Source organism: Strigops habroptila, chromosome 2 (assembly GCF_004027225.2).
Source record: "Strigops habroptila isolate Jane chromosome 2, bStrHab1.2.pri, whole genome shotgun sequence".
NCBI classification, from domain to species: Eukaryota; Metazoa; Chordata; class Aves; order Psittaciformes; family Psittacidae; genus Strigops; species Strigops habroptila.
In genome coordinates this window covers 119,594,220-119,614,811 of record NC_044278.2, presented here as the reverse complement: position 1 = coordinate 119,614,811, position 20,592 = coordinate 119,594,220, and the positions used below count along the sequence as shown (strand labels likewise).

The following is a 20,592-nucleotide window of genomic DNA, read 5'->3' as shown; positions in this document are numbered from 1 at the left end:
TAGAGTTCATTGATAATAGGTTTGGTGACTATTGTAACCAGAGCTGGGAATGCAGAGATGTTAAACTTCACACATGAAGCTCAGAATTTCATTACAGAGACATCATTTCAGCCAGAAAATAAACACATCTGAAGTACAACCAGACTTGTGCTTTTCATCATCAGCAACAATAAGTTTGTACAGATGAAGTGGCAAGTGACTGGGATAAAGTTATCCTCCCTGTTCAAAAGGACGCTGGATACACCACTTGGGTTACATCTACATCTAGTTAACCTACATCTAGGTTAACTCTGGCAAGTCTAGAGGCTGACACGCAAAACACAACTGTACACATGAATGAGGTTAGGAAAGCAAAGTCCCTGAAAAGAAGCATATCAAAGCCAGGTAAAACCCGCTTGCTCACAAACAACTGCTTCTGCTATAAAATACTATCTCATAATGAAATTAAGAAGGATAAGATGATGAAATACAACTCTGTGTTCATAGTATTTTGGATGTCAATAAAAAAAACCCATAAAAGCACGTGACATTGCCTTAGGGCAGCACATAGATGTTTTGTCATCAGTAGTTATATATGGCTGTGCGTCTCCTAAAGGGGAGCTCTCAGAACCCCACTTCGTAGACACAGACTATGCTGTTGACCTAATCCAGCTCTCTTAAGAGGAAGGGAGGGAAAGGGAGGACAGATACACCATGTTTTGCTGTCCACATGAGCCAAAACAACAGGAAAGGCAAAGTTTGCTGGCAGCCTGGGCTCCTGGGATGTGCCAAGTTTGACAAACAGTCTCTCAGCAGGAATTAGTGGGTAACCTCTGCAGATGTGTTTCAAAGGAGATCAAACTAGATGATGGTAATAGCCTTTCCAGCATTGCTCTATGAAAGATTAATGGCTCCTCCCAGCAATAAGCCAAACCACAGAGTCCTCTTTTCCTCCAGATTCACTTACTGTGAATTCTCCCGTGACTGCATCAAACCCCACATGAATCGTGTGTTCAAAGTCTGAAGGGAGGGAGATCTCGGGCCGCTCTTTCTCTTTCTTTTTGTTAGCTGGAAGAGACAACAAAAACAATCCGTAAGTCCAGCAAGAATTAAAACCTTCCCAATAGCTTCCAATTCACCAACCCAACCATCCCCCTCTTTTGCTAGTTACAGCATTTCGATTTGGGGAAGATAAACAGCAAGTTTAAGAACTTTGCCACCTCACTTCAGAGCAGCCACAGCAAATGGAGAACAAAAATCAAAGTTCTGTAACACAAAACATGTCCTCAACAACAGAAGGACATGGAGCTGTTGGAGCAAGTCCAGAGGAGGCCACAAGGATGATCAGGGGCTGGAGCAGCTCCCGTATGGAGACAGGCTGGGAACATTGGGGCTGTTGAGCCTGGAGAAGAGAAGCTGCGTGGAGACCTCAGAGCAGCTTCCAGTGTCTGAAGGGGACTACAAGGATGCTGGGGAGGGACTCTTCATCAGGGACTGGAGCGATAGGACAAGGGGTGATGGGTTCAAACTGAAACAGGGGAAATTCAGGTTGGATATAAGGAAGAAGTTGTTCCCTGTGAGGGTGCTGAGGCGCTGGCACAGGGTGCCCAGAGAAGTGGTAAATGCTCCATCCCTGGCGGTGCTCAAGGCCAGGTTGGACAGAGCCTCGGCGATACGGTCTAGTGTGAGGTGTCCCTGCCCATGTCAAGGGGTTGGAACCAGATGATCTTAAGGTCCTTTCCAACCCAAACCATTCTATGATTCTATGCTTAACACAGGACAAGCATAAGACAAGGAAACTGTACTTTGGGTATGTCAAGTATCAACCAGCCAGGCAGGACTCAACAGCACAAGAGCTATTTACCTAAAACATTCACTCAAACTTACAGAGGTCAGAGTCAATAGCACTCCAGTGGCATAAGTGGAAGCCCTGCAGTTTTGAACGCATTTTTTGAGTTGTTGTCTTAAGCTACTTTAAGAAACCAAAATATTATGTGCTGTTAAATATATACTCACCTCTCATATTAAGACGGGGACTAAATTAACTACAAACACTGTTTTTTAATTGCTTCCTTCAACCTACTTCTTATGAAGAAATCCAAATATAACATGTTTCTGCTACAAATCTTATATGAGCAAAGCCATTTATGTTTTTCAGCTCACAAAACGAACTAAATGTGGTTTCAATAACAAGCTTTGAAGATGCAGAGCGAGAGGGCAGAATGTGGCAGGTGAGGAGCAGAAGTCATGAAGAAAGAAGAAAGGACATAAATCAAAGCAGATGCACCCCGCACATTTCAAAGTCAGGTCTTCAAATAAGATTAACATTATGCCTTGGATTAAGTTCATCCATAGAATGGTTTGGATTGGAAAGGACCTTAAGATCATCTAGTTTCAACCCCCTGCCATGGGCAGGAAAAGTTGATTTATGACATATTAAGGACTCCACTTTCCTTTTCATAGTTACTGTACTCAAGAAATTGAGATCAGATTGAGAACGAACCACGTTCTACATAGATTTGCTGCTGTCTGCAGTTACAAAATGAGCTGAGCCAGGAGAAGTGACTAAACCACTTCTGTTTCCCAGCTGCTACCTTTTTTTATCACAAGCCAAACAGGATTTGTTTCATGGCTGACATTCCCCAGTGCGTTTTTGGCAGCAGGAATGCCAAAGCCCAGGTATGTCAGAAACCTGTGAGGCTAACGCTCAATATTGCTCTTATTTAAGACACTGCTGGTGGTGAGTTGTGCAGAGATGGTGAGGGCTCACCACAAAGGACTGAATCATAGAATCCCAGACTGATTTGGGTTGAAGGGACCTTAAAGCTCATCCAGCTCCAACCCCCTGCCATGGGCAGGGACACCTTCCACTAGAGCAGGTTGCTCCAAGCCCCTGTGTCCAACCTGGCCTTGAACACTGCCAGGGATGGGGCAGCCTGTTTCTTTCAGCTCCAGCTCTGGCACTGGTCTGTGTGTCATTCCTGTTGTACAGAGTAATTTTGGAGAATTACAGGATCAGATGCTCCATGTGGGACACAAAGAAGTAACAGATTGTTTTCGATCCTTCTTTCAAACAAATGGGATGGGGGAAGCTGAACCACAGAAGAGCAGTGGAGCTGCCAAGGGGAAGGAGGAGAGAAAGCTGCCAGGCTGGAGGAGCCATCACAGAGTGGGAGCTAGAAGGAGACAGAGCAGCTGCTGGTTAGCAGACGGTGAGCATCTGCAGCACAAAGCCCTGCCAAAAATGGGACAAGCAGCTGCCTCCAGCAAGGTATACAGAAAAAGCTGCATGTACTAGCAATGGATGGAAACCAAGAGGAAAAGAAATGCAGAGAGAGCCATCAAAGGCACCATATGCTATAGCTCTGTCTATAGGATCAGCCCATTCCCGCAAGAGTAAGGTATCAGCTCAGCCTAAAAACCCATCACTCAGGTGAGGAAGAAGAGGGAACCTATACTAGCACTGCTATGCAGGACTGCTGCATGGATGATGCAAAACCACATGTGGTCCAGGATGACTGGCACAGTAGATTAAAACTTATCCCTAAAAAAGCTTAAGGGCATTAAGGTGCTGTCCAGAAGTCAATACACTTCGGTGTTTTCTATTTCTACATTAAGGCAGCCTGAGCTCCTGCCACACACCCAAACACCAACAAACTTCTCTGCAACCAATGCCCCAGCATCTGTTCAAACTGAGATCACTGCTGACTGTTAACATATCCCAAGCAGGGGATGATGGCCTGAGCGAGCCTCAGCTACAAAGAGTAATGAAAACAGTTCTGCAGGGGTTGATTAAATAACACAATGGCCTTTGTCACATCTCCAGCTCTCTGATCATGTTTGACACACACATTGCAGAATAGGAGCAGGAAGAGATTTTTCTGTGTTTGGAGAGGGACTTCTGATAAGGGGATAAAGGGATAGGACAAGGGGAATGGCTTTAACCTGCCAGAGGGGAGATTGAGATGAGCTCTGAGGCAGAAGCTCTTCCCTGTGAGGGTGCTGAGGCGCTGGCACAGGGTGCCCAGAGAAGCTGTGGCTGCCCACAATGGGCAGAGGACACAGCTAAATGGAAGTGCACAAACAAGTATGAAGCCCAGGTTTTACACCCCATGTGTCCTTTACATCAGAGCTCTGACCATGCACAGGGGCAGCACAATGGAAAAGACACTTTCCAAAGGGCCTTCAGCTAGAATTGCCCTTCTTGACTCAGCGACCTGTAGCAGATGCCCTCAGGATGTCCTCACTTATTGTCCTCCCCTCTGATGTGGGGCCACAAGCTCTCAGCAGGTCTGTTGCCTGGTTCCACAGCAGGACTCCATGCATTTGAGCTGCATCTTTGCATAAAGCACAACCCCTTCACCATCTTTCCCACCCATCCTTCCTTCAGTGCCTGCTCCAGACTGTTTCCTGCCCAGAGTAAAGAGCTACCACGTCTCCAAAGGGATTGACAGAATCAACTTCAGGACCTCTCAGGCTACAGCATAAAAGCCCATGTCTATATTCACTAGCAAAATTAACCACAGAGCATTTCAGATCTCCATAGGCTCTCTGCAACCGCAGCAGAGGTTAATCCAAATCACTGCTTCCCTGAGGAAAGATCCAAAGGGCACAGATTTGCCCCAATCACATTCCTCTAACTGAATGAAAATCAATTCCCCTTTGAGTCCAGGCAAACTATAACAAATAGCACCCAAATTATTTCAGGCACAAGCCAGAGGTGTCTGAAAACCTGGGAATGTCATTAATGTTTAAGCAGCAGAAGGCACTGGGAATTCAGCTGTCATCATGAGATTAGAAGAAGCTTTCATAAGATGAAAACCAACCCATCTGAAGCAAAGCTGACAGCGTTCAGGGTATTTTTTGCTCGACAGGAATGAGAGGACAGAAGCAACCACTCTCATTTGGGCAGGTGTATTGCAACAGAAGGCTCTGCTGAGCTTGGCTAAACAAAACTCTCTCATCTCTCAAAGCATCTGCCACATTGGCCAGTCTTCAGCAAACGCATCTTCAGATCAGTAGCAGTCTGTCGGCTGATTTTACCCAAACCGTTCACTTTTGCAGCTCTCTTCTCCAATGCAGTTCAAACAAGCATTTTGGGTTCTGCTTCTTCTACTCTCATATAAATTTCAGGTAATCATAGAATCACAGAATGGTTTGGGTTTGAAGGGACCTTAAGATCATCTGGTTCCAACCCCCTGCATAGGCAGGGACACCTCACACTAGACCATGTAGCCCAAGGCTCTGTCCAACCTGGCCTTGAACACTGCCAGGGATGGGGCAGCCACAACTTCTCTGGGCACCCCAACTTTCCCAGCCTGTCTTCATACAGGAGGTGCTCCAGCCCCATTAGTTGTCTGTAACTGCTGAGCTTAGAGATTTAAAACCCCACTCCTTTAAGTAGGCCAACTCAAAAATCCTGCAGCTTTTAGGATTAAATACTCCTAGTGGCAAGTTCTACCCAAGATCTGGCAAACTTTTAACATTGAGTTCATGGGTTTCTGGACTGCAGATTCAAAAATCCACATTTGTAAAACAATCCAAAGTTGCCAAAGGTACAGGCTGAGGCACTGGAATGGGTTGCCCAAGGAAGTTGTGAATGCTCCATCCCTGACAGTGTTCAAGGCCAGGTTGGACAGAGCCTTGGGTGACATGGCTCTAGCATGAGGCATCCTTACCCATGGCAGGGGGTTGAAACTGGATGATCTTAGGGTCCTTTCCAACCCAAACCATTCTATGATTACATGATTGCTGTAATATTTTGTAGAAAATGAACCTATATCTTGTTTATTTAAAGTAATGACACCAATTAGTCTTTTCACTAATAAAAATGAAGGAGGCAACCTCCCTCCTGAAGCCCAGGAAGATAAAGATACCTAGCCTTGACTTCAGTTACCCAGTATCTAGATACCATTGCAATGCAGACTCTACAAAAAGCTGATGTATTAGCAACTCCAAAAAATAGGTCAGATATAAAAAGAAACCAGCAGGAATCAGGGGATGGAGTTTTATTTTCTTACATCCCTTCAAAAGATTCATGAGAGAGGCTTTTTTAAATATCCTGATCTTAAAAATAAGACTTTCACGTACAGTTCACAGCTCCTCTCTCCATTTCCATCTGTTACAGCCCCTGTAACACCAGAAAATTTCTTCAGTTCACTAGAAATGTGCAAGAATCTGCAGTAATGGGTTATTCTTAACAGCAAGGAGGCAATGCCTGACCCAAACACTCAACGGAGTAAATGACCATACAGTGACATATGACAGGCCCAGCAGGAGATGGCCTGTTAGTCATGCTTAACTCATATTATTTGCTGTTTAAAACAGCAAAATAAGCAAAAGACCTCCCACTGCTCCCCACCAAAGGGTTTGCCAATGCCAGATTTAATTGACCAGATTGTAACTGGTATAAAAGATATTATTTTAAAGACCATTATGCACAAGTCAGGCTGGGAAGCGGCAGTGCTCGTCCCAGTTTTCAAGGACACAGTGCTCATAATTTAAGGGGAAGGGGAAGAAAAAAAGAAATTAAAAGAGAAGCCCAAAACAGAGTAAGTAGGATGATTAAATGTGGCAGGATTAATCATTATTAAACAGGCTGAGAAAGTTGGGGCTGTTGAGCCAGGAGAAGAGAAGCTGCGTGGAGACCTCAGAGCAGCTTCCAGTGTCTGAAGGGGACTACAAGGATGCTGGGGAGGGACTCTTCATCAGGGACTGGAGTGATAGGACAAGGGGTGATGGGTTCAAACTGAAACAGGGGAGGTTCAGGTTGGATATAAGGAAGAAGTTCTTCCCTGTGAGGGTGCTGAGGCGCTGACATAGGGTGCCCAAGGAAGTTGTGAATGCTCCATCCCTGGCAGTGTTCAAGGCCAGGTTGGACAGAGCCTTGGGCAACATGGTCTAGTGTGAGGTGTCCCTGCCCGTGGCAAGAGAGTTGGAACCAGATGATCTTAAGGTTCTTTCCAACCCAAACCATTCTGTGATTCTATGATTATTAAAACCAGATCTACAGACAGCATCTTATGAAGCCCAAAATGACTAAGACAGTTCTGCAGGAAACAAAATTCAGCATCAGGTGCTCAATTCAGAGCAACATTCAAACAGCAGGATTAGAAGAAGAGACAAAATACTGTACTTTTATCTCCTGGTAAAATAGATCGGTAAAATCGGTCCTTCCTTTTCTTCTCCTCTGGATTGGGAGGCAAAGGTTTGGAGCCATGGTTTAGAGTCCCAGGATCTTTGCTTCCCGATCCAATCATAGTGCTGGTATTTCTCATTGGAGGAGCAGGTGGTTTGTCTTCTGTTTCAACTCCATTGTTCGACATCTTCAGCTGGGGAGGCCGTTACTAGGAATAGAGAAAAGAGAAGAAACAACAAACTTGATTTATTTATTTGTAAAATAGAATCACACACTGTCAAATAAACCACAAGAGGTATTTGCAGACCAACCTGTAACTTCATATTAACACAGCCATGGTGGCTTGAATTCACCATCACCACTGCCAGGGATAGAGCAGCCACAGCTTCTCTGGGAAAAGTCTGTGCCAGCGCCTCAGCACCCTCACAGGGAAGAGCTTCTGCCTCAGAGCTCATCTCAGTCTCCCCTCTGGCAGGTTAAAGCCATTCCCCTTGGCCTGTCCCTACAGGCCCTTGTCCAAAGCCCCTCTCCAGGTTTCCTGGAGCCCCTTTAGGCACTGGAGCTGCTCTAAGGTCTCCCCTTCAGGAGCCGTCTCTTCTCCAGGCTGCCCCAGCCCAGCTCTCTCAGCCTGGCTCCAGAGCAGAGCTGCTCCAGCCCTCGCAGCAGCTCCGGGGCCTCCTCTGGCCTCGCTCCAGCAGCTCCACGTCCCTCTGGTCCTGTTGCCCCAGAGCTGGATCAGGACTGCAGGGGGGGTCTCCCCAGAGCGCAGCAGAGGGGCAGGATCCCCTCCCTCGACCTGCTGGTCCCAGAGCTGTACCCACATCATCTCCGTGTCATAGCCTTGGCTGGTCCCAAGCCATTCCCGGCCTTCCTGCGGTAGCAGCACGCTCCAGGCACAATTCAAACCACCAGAAAGTTGACTGCATTTTGTTCTGTTGGAAGGGTCAAACAAAACTAGATCCCCAACACACACATAAATCCTTAAGTAAATAATCCCCGCTGTGCGGATTTAAAGACGGAAGCTTTGGAACAGGGTAATGGGTTTATTCTGCAACAACCAGCTTGTTCCACCCAAATGAGATCAGCATTACTCCAGACACAGCCTGGCTGCAGCCAGATCCTTCTGGAAGCTGGAATTTGTCTGTGTTATGTTCTCAAAAGAAAGTTGGGAGTTTACTGCAGAACAAAGAGCAAAGCAGGAACAGTTTCTGTTTGGGTGGGAAAAGCAGTTCAGCTGCTTTATGAACTTCACAAGCAGTACAGGAAGATGTTTTGCTCAGGGAGAATTATTGGGTAGAAGAAAGTCAAAAGAGGTTTTGCTCTCTGCAAGTGAGAAGTCCAGTTACAGAGCTGAGATCACTGCTGGCTTCCAGGGAGCTGCTCTTCTATAGAATAGACTCAGAGGAACAACACTGGATCACAATCCAGATAGACCTCACAACCATACCATGGTCCTGTGACCACACACCACCCAGCCAGCCTTCAAAGTCTTCTCTGGCAAAGCTAGTGATGCTGAGCATCACTGGCATGATTAAGCCCCAGGGCACATACTGCTGTTGGAGCTGTGGGGAGCTAAGAAAGGCAAATGCTGCCCGCAGAAGGAACTCTGCAGCAACATAGAATCACAGAATGGTTTGGACTGAAAGGGAGCTTAAAGCAGGACCTCGCAGCATCTCTGTGGCGTCCTCTGGCCTCGCTCCAACAGCTCCACATCCCTCTTGTGTTGTTGCTCCAAAGCTGGATGCAGGACTCTATGCTAGACCTTGCTTAAAGCAGCGATGCCCAAGCTGTTGCCTGCCAAACCGTGGCTGGTTTGCAGCTCTACCTTCTCCTACACCTATTTGGTTCCTGGTTTCTTTACACTTGTTCTGATACAGGAGGGCTGGCAGCAGTGGAGAAGCCTTCACACACAAGGAGCTTTCCAAGAGGCTTGACCCCAGCCCCGCTTCTTCCCAACACAACTGTGCAATGGAATTTTCTATCACTAGCATTTGGAGTATTGATTTTAATGGTGGGACAGATCTGGCATTTGGGAGGGGAGAAATTAGATGTGCATTTGTCTGGGTGTGTTCTGGCATGTGCCCTGGGCATCTCCCATCTTCATGCTTCAGCCTCATGCCATTCTCCAGTGTAAAACAGAACGGAACCAAGTAACAGCTGAAGTGCCAGCCATGAAGTGATGCAAACAGCTCCTCTCTCTGTCCAAGCACTGGAAAAAAGCCTAAACTAAAACCCAAGTGGTAAATACCTTGTGCAACATGAAGATATTGAGGCCTCACTGTGGGGCTTTGCACATCCCAGTCTCAGTGGTTGGTACGGAACTGGCAAAGCTAAAGCCTTAAAGCACAACATAAGCAGAAGTGTCACATAAAAGCTGCAATCTTTGCATTAATGATTATTTAACCATGAGAAAGCAAATTGCTGGGAGGGTGCTGGGAATATGCTGCAAATAGGGAAACAGAAGGAAAATTAGTGTTAGCAGCTCTGTGCCTGCCGAACAGCCTTCCTCAGGAGCACGCACCACATTTGCTGCTGTAACACCTTGGTTTACCCTCACAGGGGGTTGAATAATGGTGCATTGAGATTCTCCCACTGGCCAGATTTCCTGGAGCTGCAGATGGTGGGATACAGCCTCATTGCTGGGTCCTGTGCCCACCAAGCAGAGAGGTCAGAATTGGTGCTCGCTACCTGCTGTCCAAGGCATGGGACCAAGCAGGGAACAGAGTAAAGTTTACTGTACTGGGCAATGGGTTCAACATCAGACCAAAGGGCGATACAAGGAAGAAAGCAGAGCAGCATGTGGCTCCAGGCTGGAGGAAAAGAAGCGAGAAGAAGAAGAAAACCCTGCCTAGATTACAGACAGGGGTGACCTCATGCTGGGAGAAGGAAAAAGAACATAAGCACACAAAAAGGGCATGAAAACATCACAAAACCTTCTGGATGTCAAACATCTTCACTCTCAATTCCACCCATGCAAAACCCCAGGGACATCTGCTCACAGTTTATTCAATATAAGAGGGTTGTTCAAAATCCCTCTGTCAGAAAGGATAGAGCACAAGCGAATTACTGTTTTACTGCAGGGCTAGAAGCACTGGCAGTACAAGCTCCTGTTTATCTTGCATTATTGCCTGAATGAGCAAGTAACTGCTGAGAAGTCACACAGTTTAACAAACAATACTGGTTTACACCTATTTGAAAACTGCAACCTTCATGGGAGCAAAGCCTATAGCACACCCTCTCCTTTCTTCTCCATCGCTCAAGCTCCCAGACCTTTCTCCTCACCACTCATATGTGTGGAGTTACAAGAGCTATTTAGCCTGTTTGGAGATGGAGGGGTGAGGGAAATCCTTCAACTCCCCAAATTAAGAGGCTGGTTCCACAGAAGTTAGCCCCTGTAATAGCAGCATTACCCTAGAGGGTTCCCAAAAGCCTTTTCCAACTATGTATTTAAAGGGAAAACCAAAAACCTGTTTACGTGACTCCTCCCACTATGATCCAGAGACACAGACTAACCCCAAACTCAACATTGTTATACTTTAAACTGCTGTTGGCTTTAGTGTATATGGATTAAACCCTGTTCTGATAGAATTAGATGGATCTCTCCAGGTCTTTACAGCAGAGTTGAGAGCAGGAAGCATGGACTTATAGCGAGTGGTGCTCATCCCTCTCACCCTAGCTGACTGCCCAAATTCCCTTTGTCCCAAAATGATCTCTTGCCAATTCACATGAATGAGGCTCTAAACACCTCTCTTGTGCAGGCCTTGCTCAAATTCAGAGCACAAGGCAATTGCTTCCCCATCCAGCATAACACCAGTGTTGCACCACTGAAGTGAGTCGCTCTGCTTGATCCATCCTAACAGGAATGCAAAGCATCACCAGACTGAGTTCCTTCCTTCTTCACACCAGCACAAACCTGCTTTGGGAAATTCATCTGAGGTCTCCCCAGTATGATTAAGTGAACAATGGAAGCAATAAAGCAGCACATGAACTTTTCAACCGGTGTCAGATGAGGGAATACATTTTAGCTGCAGACACAATTACTCTCAACTACTAAACTATTAAAATACCAGCACTCAAACCAAACCCCACAGGCATCACTAGGAAGGCATAGCCGTGATCATAGGAATCACAGAGTGGTTTAGGTTGGAAGGGATCTTAAAGCTCCTCCAGTTCCAACCCCCTGCCACTGGCAGGGACACCTTCCACTAGAGCAGGTTGCTCCAAGCCCCTGTGTCCAACCTGGCCTTGAACACTGCCAGGGATGGGGCAGCCACAGCTTCTCTGGGCACCCTGCAAGATGTAGAACTACAATGTACTAATGATGTACTAATGTAATGTATGAAGCAGGACGTAGGACTATGATGTACTCATGATGTACTAATGTATGAAGTAGGATGTACGACTATGATGTACTAATGATGTACTAATGTATGAAGTAGGAGTAGGACTATGATGTACTAATGATGTACTAATGTATGAAGTAGGATGTAGGACTATGACGTACTAATGATGTACTAATGTATGAAGAAGGATGTAGGACTATGATGTACTAATGATGTACTAATGTATGAAGTAGGATGTAGGACCATGATGTACTAATGATGTAGGACTATTGTTTATGCAGCCATTTAGGAGCACTGGAAGGTCCAGTTGTCTCAGCACACAGAACTTATGACAAGTTTTACTACATACAGCAAACCGTGACTGCCATAACTCAAGTTACAATGGCCTTCACACGCTCCCTGCCCCTCCCCATCAACTTTTGAAGCCCATTAGCTAAATTATATTACCCCAACCTCAACAGAACTGTACAGCAAACCCGACAAACTCTCCTTTCACACCTACAAAACGCTTCTGCAGACAGGAAGGAGTGACAGACAACCACACACAAAGGGACAAGAGACTCAGGAAACCACTTGGCAGCTCAAGACGGAGCAAGAGGAGGTACTGAACGGAAGGTGGCAACCACAGGTGCCAACAGCAGCATTCAAGAGTTCAGAGCCCACAGATGTGAGATCATCTGCATTCAGCAGCTATGGCTCAAAATCTTGAAGTTTGTACCTACAACTTACACCAGAGCAACCTGCTCTAGTGGAAGGTGTCCCTGCCCGTGGCAGGGGGTTGGAACTGGAGGAGCTTTAAGGTTCCTTCCATCCCAAACCAGCGATTCTATGATTCTATGTACCCATAGTTTTCCTGTAACACAGGCACAAGCTCCTGAGCAAATCTAGCAGAGTGGGACCCCAATATACACGGAGCCTTCCAGCACTACTGTGTGTAACACACACACATGAAAGAAAAGAAAAAGAGAACAAAGATCTTCTATTCATATCGTTTTTCCTTCTGGTAAACCACATCATTTCAAACCTGATCCTCCACGCTGAACTATAAGTTTCTATCAAGCCGGATGTGTTCTCTTTGCATTCCTTAGCAAGACAGGCAGATGAGTGATTGCTGGAACAGAAAGCAATTAAAAAGTCAGAGGAGCATGAAAACCTACACTACAGTAGATGCCATAAAGATAACTATGTCCAACGCATACTAATCGCAGAAGTCGACACAAAACCTCATAAAAGAGCCATCTATAATTCATGCAGTCTGGCAAGACAGTGGCTGTGAGTTACTCACTGCAACTTACAGATGAATAAACTATGTTAAACAAGAGTGTTCAGCAACTGTTTCTCCCTCTCTGCCTACTACTAGAAGGAAGTCTCATGTTCTTCCAAGAGGATTTATTTCTCTTGTTGCCAGGGTGAGGAAAGGGTGTTTTGCCCACAAAAAAAAGGCTGGAGGAGGCTTGACCTTTAATTGAGTTGATCTTGATCAGAACAAGTGTTTCACCTCTGCACCCTTCCACCCCATGGTCAGAGATTGCTGCTGCACACATACACACAGCTAAATTCTCCCTCCTCCTCCTCGCACTGGTGGGAAGGAGCTTGGGCTGTCCCCTGCTCTGCTCAAACACATTGCAAGCAGCAGATTCCCTCCCCGCATGTCACACTTCCATCCAAATCCCAGCAGAAAATGAAGGGCAGCATTTTCCAGCTGGGTTTCCACACAGGATGAAAAGACCCTCATTCGGTTTTAGTTTATTACTCTGAGATGAAGTCTCACATTGAAGGAAAAACACCCCCTACGTGTTCCACCTGAAAAAGAGGGAAGAGGTGTCCTTTTCCTTCACACAACAGCAGATGGGATCTGGGACACATGCTGTCACAGAAAAGGGCAGCAGCAACACAGTCCCCCTGAGGGAGGACAGACGGATTGTCACATTTAGAGGTGATGAAAAAACCCCAGGAACTAGCATCTAGCTTCTCCCAGCCAGTTACTGCACATCCCAGAGCTGTGCAAGCGTGCCAATGAAACAAAATGAAGTCAAGGGCCACCAATGCATCGGCACAGACCCAGCATTTACATGTGAATTAAAAAACCCTCCAGGTTTTCATAGAGTTCTAATAAAGAATTAGAAAAGAGCAGTGTTTGCTCTTTAGAATTTACCTGCTAGAGCCCTGCAGGTGCTGCCAACACGTAGAGATACAGATGAAACTCCTGAAGTAAATGAAACAATAAACACATAACAATAAGGACACGTTTAGAAGAGGATGTCTTCACTGCTGCAGCCAGAGCGGGTGGGTGTGAGGAGGGGAAGGGACACACTCTCATGGCAGATGGCCCGCTACTAGTTGCAGTCTTGCTCCACTGCCAGCAATATTTCCATAGCACTTAGCCATAAAGGATGTCTGACCAGTTACAACCAAAAGGAATGCTGGGGGACTCCATGGCTTGGAATTTTAAAAGACAAAAGACTGGAGGGTCCTTTTAAAGCAAGCTTTTAACTCAACCCCAGCTGCTTGGAGTGGGACTTCCCAGCCTGTATCTTGCAGGAGGACATGGACCACAACCGCAGCGGGGATGGCTTCATAGGATCATAGAATGGTTTGGGTTGAAGGGACCTTAAAGCTCATCCAGTTCCAACCCCCTGCAATGAGCAGGGACACCTTCCACTAGAGCAGGTTGCTCCAAGCCCCTGTGTCCAACCTGGCCTTGAACACTGCCAGGGATGGGGCAGCCACAGCTTCTCTGGGAAAAGTCTGTGCCAGCGCCTCAGCACCCTCGCAGGGAAGAACTTCTGCCTCAGAGCTCATCTCAATCTCCCCTCTGGCAGGTTAAAGCCATTCCCCTTGGCCTGTCCCTACAGGCCCTTGTCCAAAGCCCCTCTTCAGCTTTATTCTTGGTCCCCTTTAGGTATTGGAAGACTTCGGTACAGGAGAGCTGCAAAATCTCTTCCTGGCCAGACAGACATGTGCTAACCCATTGTACTGCACAGATACACTTCTAAAGAAGAACAGACTAATTATAACCACTTGACTCCTAGCAACAGAGTTCTCCTTTCACTCAAGGAAGCTTCTTTCGGTTTTGTTTGAAATAATCAAGCCCAGCTTTCACCAGTTTGCCCAACGTGGGTCCATGCACGACTGCTGTGACAGTAACACAGACACACCGTGGGTTTCAGGAGCACTGAGGCAGGTCAAGCCCCCTCCACCAGGTTAGGCTTGGATCCAAAACTGCAGAGAGGCAACACCAGCCGCAATTGCTGTGTTTCAACTTAGTTTTGGTTGTTTCATGAATAACTGGCAGTGTTAAACCGTAACTGTTCCACAATCAATGCCAGCTATGCCCAAGTACCTGGAGGACACAATGAACTTAAGCTTAAGCTTTGGATCTGCTGCATCCCTGGGCAGCAGCCTGCTCATTTTAACTGAGCACTTACCCCAGTCTAACAGCGCTTTTAAACAGCCCCAGAGAAATACATTGCATCCATATTTAAAACAAGCAAATCCAAGCTGAGACAGAAGGAACCAGGAGTATCGTTTTTAAAAGCTCTCAGCCCACAAATCATCCTCCTTATTTCCTCATCTCCAAAGTGCTGCCTCCCCTCCTCCAGCTACATGCCTGAACAAGCTCGTTCCCTGTTGCAGATGTCAGCACTGAACCGAGCAGCCTTGGCTTCAGCTCCACTTTTGCTCACAGGAAGGCAGGACCGAGTCAAAGGAGCGACAGGAGTCAGAGCGTGCTAAGCAGGGTGAGAAAAATAAAGGTCTCTTATGTTAAAGCAGAACCACAACCTATATAAGCAGGTTTCCTGGAGGAAATGTGTGTTCCAGAGGAAATGACTAGATGCAGCATAAAGAATATATATTAACACACATGGTTAAACACCCCCCTGCTGCCCTGCACAGAAGTTACTTGGCTCCAAGTCCAAGCTGCAGATTAGCAGCAGCCAAATCGTTAATCATTCTTCCATTCAAAGGTTCCCAATCCAGAAGATGAACGTCGAGCACACAGCTCTGAATTAAGCCTCTCTGTCCCTTAATGTGGATAATTCATAGTAAAACATACTCACTTTTTAAATACACATAGGTATTGGTAAAAACTGCACTTTGCTAAATGCACTTTTGCCATTTAAAAAGCAATGGGGGTAAGAAACGTGTCAGAAAACATTGACAGGTCAAGGAACAACACCCCCCATGCACAGAGGACACAGTAGTGCAGTGGCTGCAGAAAACCACAGCATGAAAGTTTGCATTAAGCTGTAAAAGGTGAGTTTTTCTGAGGAGGAGACAAACCTGCAAAGAGGAAAACAACGTTCTTCAGAACCAAATGTATTCAGCTCCTTCCTCGCTGTGAAACTAGAGAGCAAGACGACAAGAGAAGCATCGTTAGTGGGCAAAGCCATCCAAGAGCCTCAATTAGACTGAGAGGGAGCTGCCCCAACAGTTCAGTGCTAATTGGAAATGCAAATATTTATCAGCAGAGTGTAGCTCCTGTGTGTAGCTCCATTGTGTTCAGCACAGCTAATGACAGTAGGAAGCCCTGAGCTCTGTGGTATTTAGGTAATGACTGGGAAAGCTGTCACATTCCCTTAATTGCTAGCCAGGATTTTCCTCCTGGCAGCAGTGTTCAATTAAAGGATATCACAAAGATTGCTTCAGTCTCACGTTGCTTCGTTGAAGTTTTGGTTCTTCTTCAAAGCAGGGGAAAGAGGAAGAATGAATAATTCTCCCAAGGCAGACTGAGCTCTGCATCAAACATGAGCTTAGTGCAGACAATCTGAATTAAGAGGCAAGGAAAGCACGGTCAGACACCCAGAACTGAAGGAGCCGACTTAGCATCAGTAAAGACAAGCACTATGAGAACTGCACATAAATATGCTTCATGTTTGCCATGATTACTCCTTCAATTATGACACACGTAATGTTCTAAAAGCAGTTCATTTAACAAGCAAAATGAAACAGCCAAAGGGGAGCTTTGGGTTTCCACCTAATTGGGCTTTCACAGTAGAGCCTTCTTTGCTGGTGGAGCATCAGCTCCATGTTTATTATTCTTTGCCATCTAGCAAAACACTCTATTGTACCTACTTCATAACCTCAGTATGAGCAGAAGTAACTGTAGTGAGCACACTGTGGCAAGGTCTTATAGAATCATAGAATGGTTTGGGTTGAAGGGACCTTAAAGCTGATCCAGTTCCAACCCCCTGCCATGGGCAGGGACACCTTCCACTAGAGCAGGTTGCTCCAAGCCCCTGTGTCCAACCTGGCCTTGAACACTGCCAGGGATGGGGCAGCCACAGCTTCTCTGGGAAAAGTCTGTGCCAGCGCCTCAGCACCCTCACAGGGAAGAGCTTCTGCCTCACAGCTCATCTCAATCTCCCCTCTTTCTCACATTCCTAGACTTCCTTACTGGTACCAAATGGACTGCAGAGCATTCACCACTCCATTAAGAATCATTATCATTAATGAGGAGTTTGGCTTTAGGAGGTACCATCAGGCCTTTTATCACATCATTTACTCCGATCCCAATCATACTTACTGTATGTCAGTAGGAAAAGCAAGCTCTATAGGACTGGTCCAAAGGAACTGTTGTTTCTGCAGTATATTACAACACAACTCTGCATTAGCACTCAGTTAAATAAAGCCCATGAGCCAAGTGAACTATTTTTACTCCATTGAATAAAAGGAAATATAAGAACACCACTTATTACAGCAGCAGGCCCATTTTAAGGCACAGTGTAATGAGGAGTAGGAGTTAATAACAGGACCAAGAATAATAGGCAAGGTTTCCCTCAACACCTTTGTGCAAGTCTTTCTGGGGCATGGATCTTCTTATCCCGTGTTCCTCCTACGACCACCTAAGCAGCTTTAAGTGGGACATGTGGATCTTCACTGCTACCTATTTAAGACTCATTCCTTCTCATGAAGCAGCAACGTTGGCTGTGGCCACAAAACCCAGTCCAGCAGTGACAGATCAAACCCCTAGCACAGCCCTGTCAGCATCTGCAGCAAGTGACTTGCTCCTTCCAATACAATTCCCAGGGGACGAGCATCTACATCATAAAATTAGCAACAATATGAACTGCGGATTCAGCAGAAATTGGATTGCACTGATGGATGGATTGCTAGTGTGCATGTTTTATTCATCTCAGGGATGCTTTGTCAGGTTGGTTAGATCTCCCCTCTGTAGTTAAAATGCTAAAAGTCATTTTAGGGTCACTACAGAGCAGCCAAGCTCTGTACACCGTGTTGTACCTCTGCTAAGTGCCAGCGGCCAAAAGTCACTGGGTTTCCAAAATGAAGACAACAACCAAATACTGATGTTCTAGGAAGCTGTAGGAATCAAGGCATTTTGTTCAGTATTGTGTTCCCTCCCATTGCTGAAAGTCACCTTGCTCAAGTCCCACAGCTACTTCCCACGAAGGTCATCAGCATATGAATTAGCATCCCTATGAGAGCACAGCGTGCAGCAGATCAGGATGCAGAGTTTCCTGATCATCCTTGATTCCTGATCATCCTTAATTCCAATAATGAAGATTCAAGGAAGTTATGAGCACACTCTCACAGAGGTTCTGGCCACCTACCCAAAAGCATTCAGGTACTCAAATCAATTCTCATTTCAGCATCCACCCCAGGGTACCAGACCACAGTCTCTTTACTGCAAATCCAAGGGTGTAAAATGAGATAGTTTAAATTCCATAGCTAGCACACTATAATTTCACCTCTCACCTTTACAGTAACAGCTCTGTTTGCTATAGAACTCAGACACAAACAGGGCAGTCAGTTTTGGAACCAGCTATTTCACAGCCCACAAGAAATCTCAGTGCTGGTCCCTGAGCATACCCAGGAGGAATGAATGGGGCTGCACTTCCCGAACCCAGAGCAGAGCAGAGGGGCAGGACCCCCTCCCTGCACGCTCTGGGGGTGCAGCCCAGCACACGGGGGGGTTCTGGGCTCAAGCACACACTGAAGCCGGGTCATGGGGAGCTTCTCCTCACCCAACACCCCAAGTCCTTCTCCTCAGGCTGCTCCATCCAGTCTCCCCCAGCCTGTGTTTGTGCTGGGATTGCCCCAACCCAGGGGCAGGACCTTGCCCTTGGCCTTGTTGAGCTCCATGAGGTTCACACGGTTCCACCTTTCTTTCTAGTTGTTTCCACTCAGAGTTTTCCTCCATTCCTGGTTATTCTCATGCCTGGTATTTGCAGGTACTGATTCACAGTCTCCCAAAATACACACATTTGGTTGGCTTTATGTTTAAGAAAAGTCAGTTCAGGATGGAAATAACTCCTGTTTCTCCGTGAACACTCTCCAATGTCAGTCTAGTTTTACCTGAGGAGCTTAAATATTCTACTTTAACAGAAGGCTTGATGTTTTATCTGTCTCTGTTGCTCTACTAAATTATTATAAATCACACATCCAAATTCGTGGCCTGCCACTGTGCTAGGTCCCCTTTAGCTTTAAAAACAGAAGCTGGATTTGAGTCTAATATATATCCTTTAAATTCTGTTTGAACTTACATCCCCATAGGTGACATTTCCCCTAAGGGAACCCTCAATACAATTAAAATGTAATTAAAAATCTGCTTTGTTTCTGTCAAAGCTGAACTGAGATATCTCAAACAGAAGTGGTCATATCCCAAATCACAACCTTTTGAAAAGGGCATTCAAAAAGCAGCCTCAGAAAATCAGCCCACAAGTGATTTTATGTCGTTTTAGAATCTTATGTTATGAGCAGACAGCTTCTATCCCAGATCTGAGGTGATGTACTATCTGGAGCCCCTGCTCCGCTGGCTCCTAACCTTCTCTCCCAAAGGAGCATCTGTATTCTGGATATTCCCTCAGAGATTCATTAACTGCTCCTTCCTTAAAGGCTGAAATCATTGGCATTTTTCTCAGACTACATGTCTTAAGCATTTAAAAGACCTGTCAGGACACAGAGATGAACAAATACAGAAAACATCAATTCATCATTCTCTCTGTCAAGACATCGCAGGTAAAGAGAAGACCTAAGTTTTGCCTAATAGTCCTTAAAGACTATTTTCTATCTTGCATTCCTGTATATCATTTCCATAGCATTTCACATTCTCTTTTAGTATCAGAGTCCTCAGAGGGAGAGGGTGAATTAGAATATTGGTATCTAATTCAGGAGGCAATTAGACCAATAACAACAAAGCAGAGCTGAATGCATGCTCAAAATAACCTAGTTAGAATCCCATTTTAATTAAAAACCAGTCACATAATCCTATTATCCCGAGGCATGAATCCAATCCAGCACATCACTTCTTTAGTCCCACACCCAGAAAGTGATTAAAAACCCACTGTAAACCACCAGAATGGTCCTTTCTGTACAACAGGTTCCTCTCCTAAGTGGAGAGTGAAGGAAGATAGAGAAATACATGTTCTGATGTCAGTGAGACACGTGCTAAACAGCTTAAACAAAGAAATCAAAAGCAAAACAATAAAAGAAACATACCTCAAGACAATAAATAGAGTTTTCCCACTACCTGCAAACATTGCCTTAAAGGCACCTCTTATTTCCATGTATTTCCATCCTTTGCCTTCTCTATCAAAAAGAAGCTGTACCTCTTGTACAGCTGCACGATTTACAAGATTTTAGGTTAAAAAAAGAGAAAAGAACTATTTGAAAAATCACCTTTCATTTCTGGATTTGCTCTCACATGCCCTGTGGGGCCCTGCTGCATAACAAGCATTTTATCCATAGGAGACAGCAGCAGGACAAGCCAGCACTGCTGCCAGAGGCAGCTACCTCAGTGAATGAGGATCCAAAGGGAGATGGCAGGAACAGAGCAGAGGTACAGTATGTATCACCATAGACAGTGTGCATGTATAAACGTATGTGCACAATATACAAACATATATATACATGTGTGTACGTAACTTGCACCACTCAACTCACTTGGTTTGTTTACTCCCAGACAGTGATTACGCATCACATGAGCAAGTATAAAACTATGTCATTATCTTCAAGTGATATGAAGTCCTGAAAAAAATGGCTGTAAAAAGTTATAAAGCACAATAGAGAGCTCTGAGTTTATGGAATTTGGTATTACACACTGCCTAGTTACTTCCTACTAGTTACCCCTACTCCACTATGGGGAGACCCCCCCCTGCAGTCCTGATCCAG

At 45.7% G+C, this 20,592-nt stretch overlaps 1 protein-coding gene across 9 annotated transcripts in view; it reads right to left on the bottom strand.

Annotated features, from left to right (window-relative positions):
* The window catches only part of PAK1 (p21 (RAC1) activated kinase 1), a 69,449-nt gene that overhangs the window by 22,013 nt on the left and 26,844 nt on the right, over positions 1-20,592 (bottom strand). For 7 of the 9 annotated variants that reach the window (XM_030477263.1, XM_030477268.1, XM_030477267.1 and 4 more), the window contains 2 exons: positions 7,115-7,325; positions 947-1,047 (listed from right to left, as the gene is read on the bottom strand). In XM_030477263.1, the coding sequence (XP_030333123.1) occupies positions 947-1,047; positions 7,115-7,304 (291 nt within the window). In that variant the 5' untranslated portion in view covers positions 7,305-7,325. Of the gene's footprint in view, positions 1-946; positions 1,048-7,114; positions 7,326-15,337; positions 15,345-15,744; positions 15,808-20,592 lie in introns of all 9 variants that reach the window. The other 2 variants (XM_030477270.1, XM_030477271.1) reach the window with 2 other exon arrangements.